General features: G+C 42.7%; 1 protein-coding gene across 2 annotated transcripts; it reads left to right on the forward strand.

The window, feature by feature from the left end:
* Positions 1–2,373: 2,373 nt before the first annotated feature.
* On the forward strand, positions 2,374–10,681 carry LOC119293439 (zinc finger CCCH domain-containing protein 27-like). Of its 2 annotated transcripts, none has more exons than XM_037571928.1 (6): positions 2,374–2,516; positions 3,679–4,529; positions 5,202–6,341; positions 6,453–6,773; positions 7,868–8,399; positions 10,210–10,681. In XM_037571928.1, exons 2-5 carry the CDS (start codon positions 3,741–3,743, stop codon positions 8,396–8,398), a joined length of 2,781 nt encoding a protein of 926 aa, XP_037427825.1. In that variant the 5' UTR covers positions 2,374–2,516; positions 3,679–3,740; the 3' UTR covers position 8,399; positions 10,210–10,681. The 2 variants fall into 2 exon arrangements, with proteins under 2 accessions (XP_037427825.1, XP_037427832.1); XM_037571935.1 differs by having other exon boundaries at positions 2,378–2,527.
* The last annotated feature ends 6,562 nt before the right edge of the window (positions 10,682–17,243 follow it).

Raw genomic sequence — 17,243 nt, forward strand, 5'->3', positions numbered from 1 at the left:
CTTGCTATCTCTCAATCCCTCCAATAATTCTTGCTAGTTCTTGAAGAAAGAGAGAGAGGAGATCTAGACCTACATTTCCACCAATCACTTTCTCCTCTATGCGAGGGGAACCCCTTGGATCTAGATCTTGGAGTTTTTGTGTGTTCTTCCTCTAATTTTTCTCCATAGCATTAGTTGTTGTGGTGGGATTTGCGAGAGAAGGACTTGGGCACTCCGTTTGCCCTTGCCATTGCATTTGATGCACATGTTTGAGTACTCCACGGTGATACGTGGAAGTGAAGTTTGAATAGCTTATTACTCTTGGGTACTTGGTACTCTAGAGCTTGTTCCTCTTGGGTGTTTGGGCGCCCTAGACGGTTGGTGGTGTCTCGGAGCTCAATCATTGTGGTGTAAAGCTCCAGACAAGCATCGGGGTCTCCAATAAGAGGTGGAGATTGCCCCGTGCAATTTCTACGTGTTTCGGTGACCGCCCCCAAGGGTTGACAATTGTATGGGTTCGGTGACCGCCCTCAAGGGTCCATAGTGTGGAACCATGGTATCTTGCATCGTGCGAGAGCGTGAGGAGAATACGGTGGCCCTACTGGCATTTTGGGGAGCATTGTGCCTCCACACCACTCCAAACGGAGATTAGCATCCGCGAGGGTGTGAACTTCGGGATACATCATCGTCTCCGCATGCCTCGGTTATCTCTTACCCGAGCTCTTTACTTATGCACTTTACTTTGTGATAGCCATAGTGGTTCATGTTATATATGTTGCTATCACTTAGTTGTTTATCTTGTTTAGTATAAGTTGGTGGTGCACATAGGTGAGGCTAGTTGGTTTAGGTTTTGTGCTTGACAAATTCAACACTGGTTTTATGCTGTATTTGTTCAAGCCTAAACCATAATTATTTTAAAGCGCCTATTCACCCCCCTCTAGGCGACATACACGATTTTTTGTCCGCTCCTTTCCTCCTTCTTCCTTCCACTAGTCCCGCAACTCGATGACGACCCTTCCTAATTCCATGATCTCCTCCAACAGGTCGCTGCTCATAGGTCCAGCGATCCTCTCATCACTCTCATTTCCAATCAAAACTCCCTCCTTCCCTTTGCTCTTATCTGACCCAAGAATTGAGATCTTTCCCCTCCATCTGGTTACACACTCATGTGGATTTAGAGATGCCATAAGAACCCCAAGAGCCTTCTCCCTCAACCTCTCCCACTCCCCTTCTAACCCCATTTCGGCGAGGCAAAAGCCCTGACATACCAACTCAATCTCCCTTCCTTTGAAGATTGGAACCGCCTCGTATGTCGTTCCTACCATCGTCGTTCTACGATTGTTGATGTGTCAACGTCTCAGTTCTGCCCCACGTCTCCTGCCACTAACCCTCGCCAAAATCCTTGAGGCAGTTGGCGTCATGCATATTATATCAATTCCTGTCCCCGCAATTTGGCCAGGACAATTTTGTGGAATGAAGCTATACAAACAAAGGGAAAATTTTAGGTTAACGACCCCTTTTTCTAAAGTGGCAGGGGTCATCAAACACATACTTTTCCTATGCGAGACTGACGAAGGGTGCTTGGTAAGCATTAGGGTTGGAAAACATTGCACAAGAAGCATGCAAATGTCGTTAGATCAATCTTTTTTGCTGCTCGGGAACATCTATCGTGGCTCCCGGAGATGCATTTGTCAGTTTTGAACCAAATTAGGCTTCGGGAGAACTTTCACCGCGACAATCCTGGTATATTTGATGGGAAAGACGTCCGCTGGTGCATGGCGGACCCATACACATGTTTACCTGAACCACCACGTCAACCAAAGCCGACGTAGAGAATTTGACGAGGGCTCGGCGGAACGTAAGCAAAACCAAATCCTCCTGCACTATGTTCGAAGGAGATATCCCAAAATTCAAACTGTGGACATGTAATAAGTATTTTGAAAAAAAAAATCAGGTTTTGTATTATATACTCCCTCCGTTCCTAACTATAAGTCTTTTTAGAGATTTTAATATGGACTACATACGAATGTATATAGACTTATTTTAGAATGTAGATTCACTCATTTTGCTCCGTATATAGTTTATATTAAAATCTTTAGAAAGATTTATATTTAGGAACGGAGGTAATATATATGAGTATAAAAAATGCCCCAAAGACCAAGGTATTTTGGTGAGGAAGAAAAATTATCCATATACCCCAAAACTCCACTCCTCTTTGCCGTACCTTTCTTTCCTCTCTCTCTCTCTCCCTTCCGAGTCCTGACCTACCAACGCAATCCCTCCCTCCCTCCCTTCCCCCTCCGAAGATCGGAGCCGCCTCGTCCGCCGTCGCCGCCGCCGTCGCCTCGCCGTCCTACAGCCTCCGCCGCGCCACACCTCAGCGCCGACGCCCCAATCCCGCCTCCCGCGCCCCCCGCCCTCCCGCCTCTCGGGGTCGTCGCCGCCATCGCCGTCCCCGCCCCTCCTCGCCGGCACGTCGCGCGCGCTCCTGCCGTCTCCGCCCCGTCCCAGTCTCCGGCCACTGGGTCTCCTCGGAGGTACGAGCTAGGTTGGTTCCATCCAGCGATTCCCCTAGCTAAATCCCACTAGGGGTAGGGCTCGACCTGCACGATTCCTGGGTGTGCCGCGCCGGCGCACACCCGGCGCGCCGTCTAGATCCGCCCCTGCCCAAGGCCGCGGTTAGCTCTCCGTCGGGACACGTGCCGCGTGTTTTCCCATTTCTTCGCCGCCCTGCCCTGGGGTTTGTTTGCGGTCTGGGCACCCCTTGTGAGCGCAGTATGGGATTATGGACTCTTAATTGTTCTCTTTGGTGGAGAAATGTGGTGTGTCTGTTTCATCTGAGTGTGCCGGATTCATGTTTTAGGCTTACTCGGTACCGCGAGAATGTCCAGTCAGTGTAACTGTTATGGGCTGTTTGACCGGTTGCCACTGTATGTTTTATTGGTGTGCAATCATAGAGGACCGAAATGAGTAACCACTTTGTGCACATTACCTGCTTGATCGTGATATTCTCGTTCTTGGAAATATGGTAAATGCTTTTCTGTTGGATTGGATTGAACTGAGATTTTGAGAATGTCATAATCAGGATGAGAACATCAATGTAATGATGTTTCTGTTGTCAAATAGCCTTCTGTGTTGTAATGTTATAGTTTTACCTTCCGTACGCACATTTGCAAAATGTGTCTTATTGTCCTATTTCTATTTCTATTTTTTCTGATGACAAATATGAGGTCATTTTTTTGGCTGAGAAATGTAAGCTTGTTGGTGCTAATCTAGATGTCTACAAATATATTCGTAACCAAAATTAGGAAAGTTCAATCCCACTGCTCCATTGTTTTGCTGCTAGATGTGCATGGTACGAAAGAAAATGGAGTAGGGATGTAAATCTGAAGTATCTTAAATGTTCCCTTGATCCATGGACTGGCATGTTTTACATAATCCTGTTATTGTTCGAAGTGGGCATCGAATAGTTCAGTCTTATAGCCTTTTTTAGTGTGTTGATATTTGAAAGGGGAACAGGGCAATGTGTTGCCACTCCTGCTGTTGTTAGAGCGCTATATTTTATTGTTAATCATGCTATGTTCGAAACTCCTTTTTATTCTGCTCATATGATATTGCTCACCTTTTGTTTTCTGTCCTGATGCCTCATGTATTTACAGTAGTAATGTTCTAAATTTAGTGTTTCTTGAACATGGTCAGGGCAATGGATAAAATCTAGATCCTAAGTTGACTTTTTTCCCGCGGATTTGCTTATCGTGAAGATGCACAAAGGGTCTATAGCTCAAGCATTGGATGCTGACAAAATAGAAGTTCCTTCACCAAAGGAAGAAAGTAATTCCACCGATTCGGAAGCTGCTACAGATACTGAAAACTTTGAAATTAGTGACGACGACGATGATGATCGTAATCACAAGCACCGAAGAAGAGAGGCTATGCCTCAACCTTTTGGTGAGAGTATCGAAGAGCAAGCTGCAGGGAGGCCTTTTAAAAGAAGGCCCAGGATTTCTGGTAATGGGCAGCCTTTTGGTGGAGCTGATTCACGTGGGGAAGCACAGAACAACTTCATACCAAAATTCAAGAGGCGTCCTGGACCAGGAGCTCACAGTCGGGGAGGTAGAGTGAACCAGTCCTTCCATTCAGCTTCTGCTGCTGCTCGCCCTCCTATGGCACGGGGAAGAGGACGGAATGGTGCACCCTGGACTCATCATGACCCAAGATTTAACACACTTGACATGATTGATTTTGCATCACAGATGGCCTCACAAGGACCACCCACACATCCTAACTTATTTATGGGTCCTCCACTGCCGAGTGGCGGTGGTGCTCAAAACGGTCCGTGGGGTCCGTATGGATTTATGCCTGGAATGCCTAATGGAATGATGGATCCAATTCACCCACTTGGAATGCAGGGCCCTATTCAGCCTCCTTTAATTGATCTTGGCATGCCTCGTCAACGTTGTAGAGACTTTGAGGAGCGTGGATTTTGCTTGAGAGGGGATATGTGCCCCATGGAGCATGGTGTAAATAGAATTGTTGTCGAAGATATGCAGGTCAGTCTGTTTCTTGATCTTCAGAGAATATTCTGCATTACATCCTGCACTTTAGTGTTATTTCAATCGCAGCATTGAAATAGTATGATCTATTACTTCACATTTTCTGTATCATGAGGACCACTGCCACGTTGTTCCAATATAACCGTAGCCTTGAAAGGTGTCCTCTAAGTGCTGTTACCATTGATGATTTGAATTGCAATTAACGTTCTTCACAATTGCAATTAACTGAGTAGTGTCAACGAGCGTCGGATTCAGACCCCACTATGTTGTAACACTTGCTTGCCTGGACTATTTTCTATACTGCAGCATTTTATGTTCTGATAGTTCTTTGACCTTACTTGGCTTGAAATAATTTTCTAAATTATAATGACTTTGTTATACTGTTCTTATGCAATACAAGCTAAAGTTCCTGTGGACAAGTATTACTGTATGCATACTGTCAACTCTTGGAAGATTCCAGATCTCAATATGATGTAACTAGCATGTCTTGGAGTAATTTATTCTTCTGGCTATTATTTAACTTTGTTAAATTCTGCTGTTCTTTCTACAAAAACTTCGTTATACCGTGCTTTTGCAAGCTGAGGTGATGTTTTTGTGGCCAAGTAGTTACTTTTTTTGCTTAGGTCAATACATTGATTTTTAATAGAGTAGTTTTTAAACACTTTGCAGAGCCTATCACAGTTCAATCTTCCAGTCTCAGTTCCAAATGCTCCAGGACTAGGAATCCAAAGTGAGACAGGAACTGCTCATGTTAACTTAACAAACCTAGGGGGCAGTAAAGGTGTTCCTGCAAAAGATATCAAATCTGGTGTGGCAGATAACCCATCGAAGCTAAATGGAAGCACTGCTTCAGCTGTTGCTGATGCAGATGTATATGATCCTGATCAGCCCCTGTGGAACAATGAACGGCCTGAAGCATCTAGTGCTGGTTTTGCACATACTAATGATGGAATATGGAATGCTGAAACCTCAAGCTATGAAGCAGGGTGGGAGCATGCAAATCAGGGTTTTGCAGCTGATGATTCACAAAATCCAAAGTCTTCTGTTTGGGGGAGAATAGCATCAAAGAGAAAACCCGGGCCTGGCAAAACAGCTAATACTACTTCGACGAGTGCAACTGGAAACCAAAGAAGTGACTACAATGATGATATGGCTCCTAGCACTGTCCAAGTAAAGCCTGCTTCTATTAAGGATACTAATGGTCGACCCAGTTCAAGAATGTCTGCAGATGTGGGCCGGCAAAGTAATAGTAGGACCTCTCACAAAGCATCTCGCACACTTTATGTAAATGGCATTCCACCAGAAAGTAACAGATGGGAGGCCCTTCTGTCGCACTTCGAAAAATTCGGTCAAGTAATAGATATATATGTTCCAGCTAACAGTGAGAAAGCTTTTATCCAGTTCTCTAAAAGGGAAGAAGCTGAAGCTGCCCTAAAAGCTCCAGACGCTGTGATGGGAAACCGTTTTATAAGGCTATGGTGGGCGAACAGAGACAGGATTACTGACGAGGGAGATGGTAGAATCTCTGCGAAACCTCCTCTGTCAAATTCTGCCCTTCCCCAACCATCTTCATCCAACAGAGGCAAGGATCTTCAATCTACAACTCCAAGGGCCAGTTCTGGATCTTCTGCATCAGGCCCTGGTATAGGTCCTAAAAAGTTGCCTGCCAACAGTATAACATCAATACCTCCCCCTGCTCCCAAAAGGCAAGAAAATCTGGAAATGCTGGAAGCAATTCGTAAAAAACAAGATATGTTAGCTCAGCAGCGTGACGAGTTACTTCAGCGGTTAGAGAAATATGCGAAACAAGTACTTACTATTTCCTTTGATAATACTTTGGTTTCAATTTTTTTTGTTATCTATATAACCTATGTGTTTAGCTGAACAAATTTTCATTAGTACTGGTTTCTACTAATGCAGACAAGTTCAGCAAATTCAGTAAAACAGGCAGAGGCTGGTGGAAAAACAGTTGGGTCAAATGCTGTGGGGAAAGTGGGCGATGTCAGTTCCATGAACACTGGGACAGAAGGGCCGCAAGAGGTCGCTGGTACACTGGAAAAGAAAATTTCTGGGGAGATGGCTTCATCTTCCCCAAAATATGCTCCAACATCCACACAGAAACCAGCTGTAGCTGCGAGGCAGCTGTCTCCTCTGTTAGCACCACCGCAGAATAGGTTTAAGCTTGACAACCGGACCACATCGTTTAGGATCCTTCCTCCTTTGCCACCTGAAATCGCAAATGTAAGTGGACTACCTAACCTCTTGTCCTTCCGTCATTGATCTTCTTAACCAACCAAAAAGGGTGAACTAAACATGCTTAGAAGCACAGCTCCCTGTTTTCTTTTCACAATAGAGATCAAACACTGAAATGTATAGGTGGGGTACCTGCTTTTGCTTAATTTTTGGCATCCTTACCATTTAATGAAAGCTACTCTTGCACTTGTTTGATGTTATCCTTTGGATCTCAACCCTGTCTAGGTGTTGAGGTTAGATCATCTGGGTTTCACAAGCACATTCCATCTTGAAAATATGGGTTAAGAAAGTTTTTGTGTATTGTGCTATATTAATACGCTACTGCAATTTCTTTGTTATGATCTTTATTCAGTTACACACAGTTGATCTTATTTTGCTATGGCAGTTGCCAGGGTTCAGTTATGTTTTTTTTGGTAATCATATATGTGCTTAAGATTACTATTATTTTATTCTCCGATTAGATGTCATACATCCACTCAACAGAACAGATATTTTGGTATAAATAGCTTCTATTTTGCTTTGCTAGTGTGTTTGTCATTTCTGCTTAACTTGCATTACAATAATATTCATTGGCGAATCCTTGGTATAGTGTTTTGTCTCCAGTTTCATGATGATACTTTTGATTAAGAGAAGCTTTGGTGTGACTGCGAGTATTGTTTAGACAGTGGCTGAAACCTGCCCACCAAAGTTTTCGGTCAAAAAAAATCTGTCCATCAAATTATTATTATTTTTGGCCATGACTCTAATTTTGGTCTTTGTTTGGATAGTTGCCGGGTTTTTTGGCATGACAATGGCTCTTTGCCCATTCTAGTTCATTTTCCTTGCCAACATAGCCGATGCCAAACATAATCTGTACATAATAACTTGTCTTTTCATGTTCAAACAAATGTAACTTGTCTTTTTATGTTCAAACAAAAAACTATTAATTTTCTCCATTCAGAAGAGTAAGATGTTGAAGAAACTAAAGCCCGATGTATACTTGTGCTAACTTTGACTGATCATTCATGTTCCCTTTTGTGCTGATGTGCTTGATTATGAGCTGTTTCTTCTACTTCTGATGTCTTTGACTACTTTGTTTACAGGAAACTGTCTTGAAAGATCATTTTGCAGCATTCGGTGAGCTTTCATCTGTTGTACTGGAAGACACCGAAGCCCACAACCATGATACAACCTTAAAGCCTTCCCTGAGTTGCTCGGCTTGTGTGACGTATGCAACGCGGCAATCTGCTGAGAAAGCATTTATTAGTGGCAAATCTTGTAAAGGGCACATGCTACGGTTTATGTGGTTGACGGCCTCTCCTGGCTCTAATAACCAATCAATACCTCAGAAAAGTTTAATTCCCGTCAGGCCCACTGGCATCTCAGGCCAAACTGGCAACATGACATCTGAGTCCCAAAGCCCTGTTGGGAAAATCTCATCTGCTGCCACATCTGGTACAGCAGCCATTCCTTATAGTGAATCCGTTCCAAGTGCAGAAAGTTCAAAGACATTTCCTATTGGGATTTCCAAAGAATTATCTTCCAGTTCCTCTCTATCATCAAATGTGGAGTGTCCTCCTGGAAATGATTCCACAATGAATGCCGTCTTTACAGACCCTGGTGTTGCGCAGTGAGGTATGCTGCACTTTTTGTTGGAAAAGAGTTGTGGTTCATGGCAAGGTTTGAAATATTTATTTTTTATTTTGCTTGTTATATGTATAATATATAGAACTATGTGTTACACTGCTACTACTTGCCTACCTGTTGAATAGTTTGAAGGAAATCATCGATACCAGCTTATACCACTAGTTGGCAGAATAGCTGGCAGGATTAAAGTATGACATAAGCTTGTGATTTAGCATAGGAGCTGGTCACTCAGGTGATGTGCAGGGTGTGAAAAACTGGTGGGAACCAAGTGGTTCCCTCAGATTTTTAGTTTTTAGGACCCGGTAACATAACAGCAATATTTCTAGGAGCTGAATTTATAATTTTGAGTCCAATTTGATGAACAGTTGTTATGTGCCACATGGAGTCTAATTCAGATCGTGTGTGCTATATAAATATGCAAACTGAAACTGACTTTTTTTTTGGCTCTGCCAGGAGCCGGTTCCAGCTGCCTTTATTTATTTATTAGGAAAATATGTTCTCCCTAATGCCTGTAAGCAGTTGCCTATCAGCTATCATGGGACGTTAGTGTACATTGTTCTGAAACAAAACAGTAAAGCTCAGTAGGTACGAGATTTATCACAAAATAGCTTCACATAAAATGTTTATGATGTAACAGAAAACAAGGAATATTACGGAAATATTGTGTAAACGAGCTGTTGGTTGATATATTACCTCTTTGGGTGTCGATTTTTGTAGCAGACTAGTTAAATGCTTGTGCATTGCTATGGATGTTATTAAACACTTGTGCCACCATAGTTCGTGAGTAGTTGAGTTAGTATAAAATAGGATAAATTAACTCAAAATATAGATAAGTCCAATCAACCATATGTAGGGTAATTTCTTAGTAATAACTTGAGAGATGAACTGAACGTCACCTACACAGATCTTTATAATAGTATAAAGATAAGTTCATTCCCTCAAAAAAGTGTTCATGCCTGCTTTTGTTATTAAGGTCCTATTTCTTGTACCGTTAACAGTGCTAAGGTACATGCTATTGAGGCTTACATACTGACGACTAGTTTACTACTCCCTCCGTCCGGAAATACTTGTCACAGAAATGGATAAAATGGATGTATTTAAAACTAAAATTTGTCTAGATACATCCATTTCTCTGACAAGTATTTCCAGAAGGAGGGAGTACAATTCTACAAAAGTTGCTGCCAGTAGCCAACATGTACTCCCTCCGTTCCGAATTACTTGTCGCATGTATGGATGTATCTAGATGTATTTTAGTTATAGATACATTCATTTCTGTGACGAGTAATTTGGAACGGAGGGAGTATTTATTAACTTAAATTGTTGATAAGTTAGAATATGCTGATTGATATGGTTATCTTGTCAATACTAGATTTACCGAGCTTGTTAAACCATTGTTTAGCTTGTCCATTATTGTTATCTTACACATGAGTAAATTTATCACATATAATTCCAGATGATTTTCACACTGTGTGGTATACTGGTATATATCAGTATAAATATTCTTATATGGGATTTAATTCTAAGGCATGGGCATACCGATGGCTGGTATGTGGCGGGGTGATGGGGTCGCTTGTGTGGGGGCTGTGGCAAATAGATTGCAAGTCAGGCTCATCAGACATGAGCTTATAACTCTGTCAGCCTAAACAAAACATGATGCTAGCGCTAATTACCGCTGCTAGTTTTGCTGCTTTTCCTTATAGTTTTCACAGTTGCGTTTTACCCCTGCGATGTAATACCGCAAATTGTTTCTGCTGTTGGAAAGCCTTAAATTGTAGCGCTAATATTGTTTTTCTCACAGGTGCTGGAGCGGAGCGGATCGAGAAGAGCCGACGGGATTCTGACACTTCTTTTCGGTGGCTCGTCTACACAGCGAGTCTTTACAGAGTCGGTTGGAACATATGTTAAATCATACACGGAACCTGCGAAGACCTGGGCGATTGATTTACTGATCTTGGGGGGAAGGGGAACATATACCGGGCATTTTACAGACAGCGTCGTCGCCCATTCTTAGTTTATTATGAGTGAAATGTAGATTGTGTTTTGGTTACTGTACCAATTCGATATCAGGTCAGATAGCATCATCATCCGGCCGAAAGCGGCTGGCATTGTGGTTGGTTTTTGTTGCCGAAATTGAAATGTATGCATTTGGGTGGATCTGCCTGTCCATGTCTCAGCAACAACTTCCGGTCAAGAATCTCTGAACTTGTGCATATTGAACGATTGGATTCAAGGATCAGTCCCCTTGAATGAGGAAATTTTGTAACCTAGTATGTCTTGCCATGCTTTGTGATCATGTTTTTATGTCGTTTTGAATTTGTTTGAACGCCGTAGCTATTCCTTCCTTCCCATCGATGTTGTTTTAGAAATGATGCCAGCCATCATCACGTGATACCATGGTACATGTTTTAAAATAAAATCTTGTAGATGTTTTAAAAAGTTCTGAAAAAATCATGAATTTTCACAAGATAAATCAAATCCAAAATCGAAATACACATGGAGGGCAAAAAAGCCAAACCCAAATGTGAAGTGTGAGATTTTTGCTCGTCTTCTTTTGAGACTTTATGGCGGGTTTGTTCAAATTTGGATTTGAAATTCTAGGAACATGGCTATAGGGGTGAGGATCCCTGCCTTAAGTGTTCGCTGTTAGGTACTCCCTCCGGTCCTTTTTACTCTGCATATTAGGTTTGTCCGAAGTCAATCTCATCCAACTTTGACCAAGTTTGTATAAAAAATTATAGACATTCACATAACAACACCAATATCATTAGATTCATCTTGGAATATATTTTCATATTATATTTATTAGATATTATAGATGCTAATAATTTCCAATGTAAATTTGGTCAAACTTAACAAAGTTTGACTTTCGGCAAATCCAATGTGCAGAGTAAAAAGGACCGGAGGGAGTAGAATGACTGAGTTTTACTCGGATTACACCCTGCGAGTCAAACACTGAGGGCGGGGTTCGCCACCATTGGTGGTAGAACTAGATGAAATATGCTAGGGAAGCGAAAGACAAAATATTGCTTCATGTTTTAGCAATCCCAGTTTAGATATTCTACCTCCTTTTAATAATAATGTGGAAAACATGACAAATTGTCCAACCATGCTAGACAAAGAAGAAATTTTGCAGGTTATTAAGGGGATGAAAAGGAATGCTTCTCCAGGACCAGATGGTCTCAGTGTGGCTTTCTACCTTTCAGCTTGAAAGTGGATTGGAAATGACGTAACCAAGTTGGTAAAAGATTTATACATCACAGGTAAACTTCACCCTCAACTCAACAAAGCTTATATTACTTTAATTCAAAGAAAGAAAATGTTAAGAGCCCTCAAGATTTGGGACCTATTAGCCTATGTAATGTAGTGTATAAATTCATTACCAATACTATGGCTAATAGCCTTAAGGATCACCTGCCTGATTACATACATGAATGCTTGCAAACTTTTACCCAAGGTATAAGAATTACTAATAATATTATTGTTGCTCAAGAAATTACTCTCTTTTCAGCTTGCCTCGTGGAAACACAAAGCTTTCACGCTTAAAATAGATCTGGCTTTTGACAAGAGAATGGAGCTTCAACAGGAGAGTGTTGCTATGTGAAGGGATGCATGGTTAGTTCGTAGATTTAATATTTGAATGTATCTCTTCTGCCATGTTTTTAATTAACATTAATGGGCAGCTGTTTGGCAGCTTTAAAGGACCCCAAGGTATTCGGCAACGTTGTCCTCTGTCGTCATATCCTTTTATTCTTGCTGCCAATGAATTGTCACTTTTTATGCAAGAAGTTTTAAATGCAAGTCATTTGAACATCATCCAGTTGGGTCCCTCTTGCCCCCTATCCACTCTTAATGTTTGCAGATGATCTTATCATTTGCGGTAGGGCTGATAAAGGTGGTGCGAGCACTATTGCTTGCATTATTAATAAGTTTTTTGCAGCCTCTGGTCAAACCCCTACTTGGAATAAATCTGCTATCTTATTTAACATACACACTGATTATATCAAGAATATTTTTCCTACCCTGGATATGGATCTTAATGCTACTCACCTTGGCCACCCTCTCATAATACCAGGCAGGAATATAGTTGCACCCTACAACTTCATCATTGACTAGTTTAAGGCTAAACCCAACTGCTACAAGGCCATCAGACTTTCACATGCATGTAGGCTTACTCTCACTAAATTTGTGTTTGCTTCTCTTCTTGTTTACTACATGTCGAACATTCTCTTGAGTAAAACCACCATTGATAAAGATAATGATTCTAAGTCTATTTGTTTTAGAGCTTCGGATGACATCTGCAAACCTATGCATAAAGTGTTGGGGAACGTAGCAGAAATTCAAAATTTTCTACGCATCACCAAGATCAATCTATGGAGTAATCTAGCAACGAGCGAAAGAAGAGTGCATCTACATACCCTTGTAGATTGCTAAGCGGAAGCGTTCAAGTGAACGGGGTTGATGGAGTCGTACTCGTCGTGATCCAAATCACCGATGATCCTAGTGTCGAACGGACGGCACCTCCGCGTTCAACACACGTGCAGCCCGGTGACGTCTCCCACGCCTTGATCCAGCAAGGAGAGAGGGAGAGGTTGGGGAAGACTCCGTCCAACAGCAGCACAACGGCGTGGTGGTGGTGGAGGAGTGTGGCAATCCTGCAGGGCTTCGCCAAGCACCGCGGGAGAGGAGGAGGACTTGGGAGAGGGGGAGGACTGCGCCAGAACTTGGGTGCGGCTGCCCTCCCACCCCCACATATATATAGGGGCAAGGGAGAGGGGGCCGGCCCCCTCAGATCCAATCTGAGGAGGGGGCGGCGGCCAGGGGGGTTGCCTTGCCCCCCAAGGCAAGGGGGCGCCCCCCCCCCCCTTTAGGGTTCCCCCAAACCCTAGGCGCATGGGCCCCAAAGGGGGAGGCGCCCAGCCCACTAAGGGGCTGGTCCCATTCCACAAACAGCCCATAGGGCCCTCCGGGGCAGGTGGACCCTCCCGGTGGACCCCCGGAACCCCTTCGGTGGTCCCGGTACAATACCGGTACCCCCCGAATTATTTCGGTGACCGTATGATGACTTCCCATATATAAATCTTTACCTCCGGACCATTCCGGAACTCCTCGTGACGTCTGGGATCTCATCCGGGACTGCGAACAACATTCGGTAACCACGTATATCTATTCCCTATAACCCTAGCGTCATCGAACCTTAAGTGTGTAGACCCTACGGGTTCGGGAGACACGTAGACATGACCGAGACAACTCTCCGGCCAATAACCAACAGCGGGATCTGGATACCCATGTTGGCTCCCACATGTTCCACGATGATCTCATCGGATGAACCACGATGTCGAGGATTCAATCAATCCCGTATTCAATTCCCTTTGTCTAGCGGTATTGTACTTGCCCGAGATTCGATCGTCGGTATGCCGATACCTTGTTCAATCTCGTTACCAACAAGTCTCTTTACTCGTTCCGTAACACATCATCCCGTGATCAACCCCTTGGTCACATTGTGCACATTATGATGATGTCCTACCGAGTGGGCCCAGAGATACCTCTCCGTCACGCGGAGTGACAAATCCCAGTCTCGATTCGTGCCAACCCAACAAACACTTTCGAAGATACCCGTAGTGCACCTTTATAGTCACCCAGTTACATTGTGATGTTTGGTACACCCAAAGCATTCCTACGGTATCCGGGAGTTGCACAATCTCATGGTCTAAGGAAATGATACTTGACATTAGAAAAGCTTTAGCATACGAACTACACGATCTTTGTGCTAGGCTTAGGATTGGGTCTTGTCCATCACATCATTCTCCTAATGATGTGATCCCTTTATCAACGACATCCAATGTCCATGGTCAGGAAACCGTAACCATCTATTGATCAACGAGCTAGTCAACTAGAGGCTTACTAGGGACATGGTGTTGTCTATGTATCCACACATGTATCTGAGTTTCCTATCAATACAGTTATAGCATGGATAATAAACGATTATCATGAACAAGGAAATATAATAATAATAACTAATTTATTATTGCCTCTAGGGCATATTTCCAACAGTCTCCCACTTGCACTAGAGTCAATAATCTAGTTCACATCGCCATGTGATTAACATTGACAGGTCACATCGCCAGGTGACCAACATCCAAAGAGTTTACTAGTGTCACTAAACTAGTTCACATCATCATGTGATTAAGACTCAATGGGTTCTGGGGTTTGATCATGTTTTGCTTGTGAGAGAGGTTTTAGTCAACGGGTCTGCAACATTCAGATCCGTATGTACTTCGCAAATCTCTAGGTCATATTGTAAATGCCGCTTCCACGCTCCACTTGGAGCTATTCCAAATGGTTGCTCCACTATACGTATCCGGTTTGCTACTCAGAGTCACTCGTATAGGTGTTAAAGCTTGCATCGACGTAACCCTTTACGCCGAACTCTTTATCACCTCCATAATCGAGAAATATGTCCTTCCTACTCCAAGGACAATTTTGACCACTGTCCAATGATCCATTCCTGGATCATTCTTGTACCCCTTGACTGATTCATGGCAAGGCACACTTCCGGTGCGGTACACAGCATAGCATACTATAGAGCCTACATCTGAAGCATAGGGGACGACCTTCATCCTTTCTCTCTCTTCTGCCGTGGTCGAGCTTTAACTCTTAACTTCATACCTTACAACTCAGGCAAGAACTCCTTCTTTGACTGATCCATCTTGAACACCTTCAAGATCATGTCAAGGTATGTGCTCATTTGAAAGTACCATTTAGCGGTTTTTGATCTATCCTCATAGATCTTGATGCTCAATGTTCAAGCAGCTTAAACCAGGTTTTTATTGAAAAACAACCCTATATGCTTTCCAGAAATTCTACATCATTTCCGATCAACAACATATACTCATCAGAAATGCTATAGTGCTCCCACTCACTTCTTTGGAAATACAAGTTTCTCATAAACTTTGTATAAACCCAAAATCTTTGGTCATCTCATCAAAGCGTACATTCCAACTCCGAGATGCTTACTCCAGTCCTTAGAAGGATCGCTGGAGCTAGCATACCTTTTAGCATCCTTAGGATTGACAAAACCTTTCTGATTGTATCGAATACAACCTTTCCTTACAAAAACCGGTAAGGAAACTCGTTTTGACATCCATTTGGCAGATTTCATAAATGCAGCTAATGCTAACATGATTCCGATGGACTTAAGCATCGCTATGGATGAGAAAATCTCATCGTAGTCAACTTCCTTGAACTTGTAAAAAAATCTTTGCCACAAGTCGAGCTTCATAGACGGTGACATTACCGTCCACGTCCGCCTTCTTCTTAAAGATCCATTTATATCAATGGCTTGCCGATCCTCGGGCAAGTCCACCAAAATCCATGCTTTGTTCTGATACATGGATCCTATCTCGGATTTCATGGCTTCTAACCATCTGTCGGAATATGGGCCCACCATCGCTTCTCCATAGCTCATAGGTTCATTGTTGTCTAGCAACACGACCTTCAAGACAGGATTAAGTACCACTCTGAAGCAGTGCGCATCCTTATCGACCTACGAGGTTTGGTAGTGACTTGATCCGAAGTTTCATGATCACTATCATAAGCTTCTACTTCAATTGGTGTAGGTGCCACAGGAACAACTTCCTGTGCCCTGCTACACACTAGTTGAAGTGATGGTTCAACAACCTCATCAAGTCTCCACCATCCTCCCACTCAATTCTTTCGAGACAAACTTTTCCTCGAGAAAGGACCCGATTCAAGAAACAATCCCTATTGCTTTCGGATCTGAAGTAGGAGGTATACCCAACTGTTTTTGGGTGTCCTATGAAGATGCATTTATCCGCTTTGGGTTCGAGCTTATCAACCTGAAACTTTTTCACATAAGCGTCGCAGCCCCAAACTTTTAAGAAACGACAACTTAGATTTCTCCAAGCCATAGTTCAAACGGTGTCGTCTCAACGGAATTCCGTGGTGCCCTATTAAAGTGAGTGCGGTTGTCTCTAATGCCTAACCCATGAACGATAGTGGTAATTCGACAAGAGATATCATGGTACGCACCATATCCAATAGGGTGCAACTATGATGTTCGGACACACCATCACACTATGGTGTTCCAGGCGGTATTAATTGTGAAACAATTTCCACAATGTCTTAATTGCGTGCCAAAACTCGTAACTCAGACACTCATCTCTATGATCATATCATAGACATTTTATCCTCTTGTCACGATGATCTTCAACTTCACTCTGCAATTACTTGAACCATTCAATAATTCAGACTTGTGTTTCATCAAGTAAATATACTCAGTATCTACTCAAATCATTCGTGAAGTAAGAACATAACGATATCCACTGCATGCCTCAGCACTCATTGGACTGCACACATCAAAATGTATTACTTCCAACAAGTTGCTTTCTTGTTCCATTTTACTGAAAACAAGGCTTTCAGTCATCTTGCCCATGTGGTATGATTTGCATGTCTCAAGTGATTCAAAAATCAAGTGAGTCCGAACGGTCCATTTGCATGGAGCTTTTTCATGCATATACACCAATAGACATGGTTCACATGTCTCAAACTTTTCAAAAACGAGTGAGTCCAAAGATCCATCAACATGGAGCTTCTTCATGCGCTTTATACCAATATGACTTACATGGCAGTGCCACAAGTAGGTGGTACTATCATTACTATCTTATATCTTTTGGCATGAACATGTGTATCACTACGATCGAGATTCAATAAACCATTCATTTTAGGTGCAAGACCATTGAAGGTATTATTCAAATAAACAGAGTAACTATTATTCTCTTTAAATGAATAACTGTATTGTGATAGACATAATCC

This window comes from Triticum dicoccoides, chromosome 1A (assembly GCF_002162155.2).
Source record: "Triticum dicoccoides isolate Atlit2015 ecotype Zavitan chromosome 1A, WEW_v2.0, whole genome shotgun sequence".
NCBI classification, from domain to species: domain Eukaryota; kingdom Viridiplantae; phylum Streptophyta; class Magnoliopsida; order Poales; family Poaceae; genus Triticum; species Triticum dicoccoides.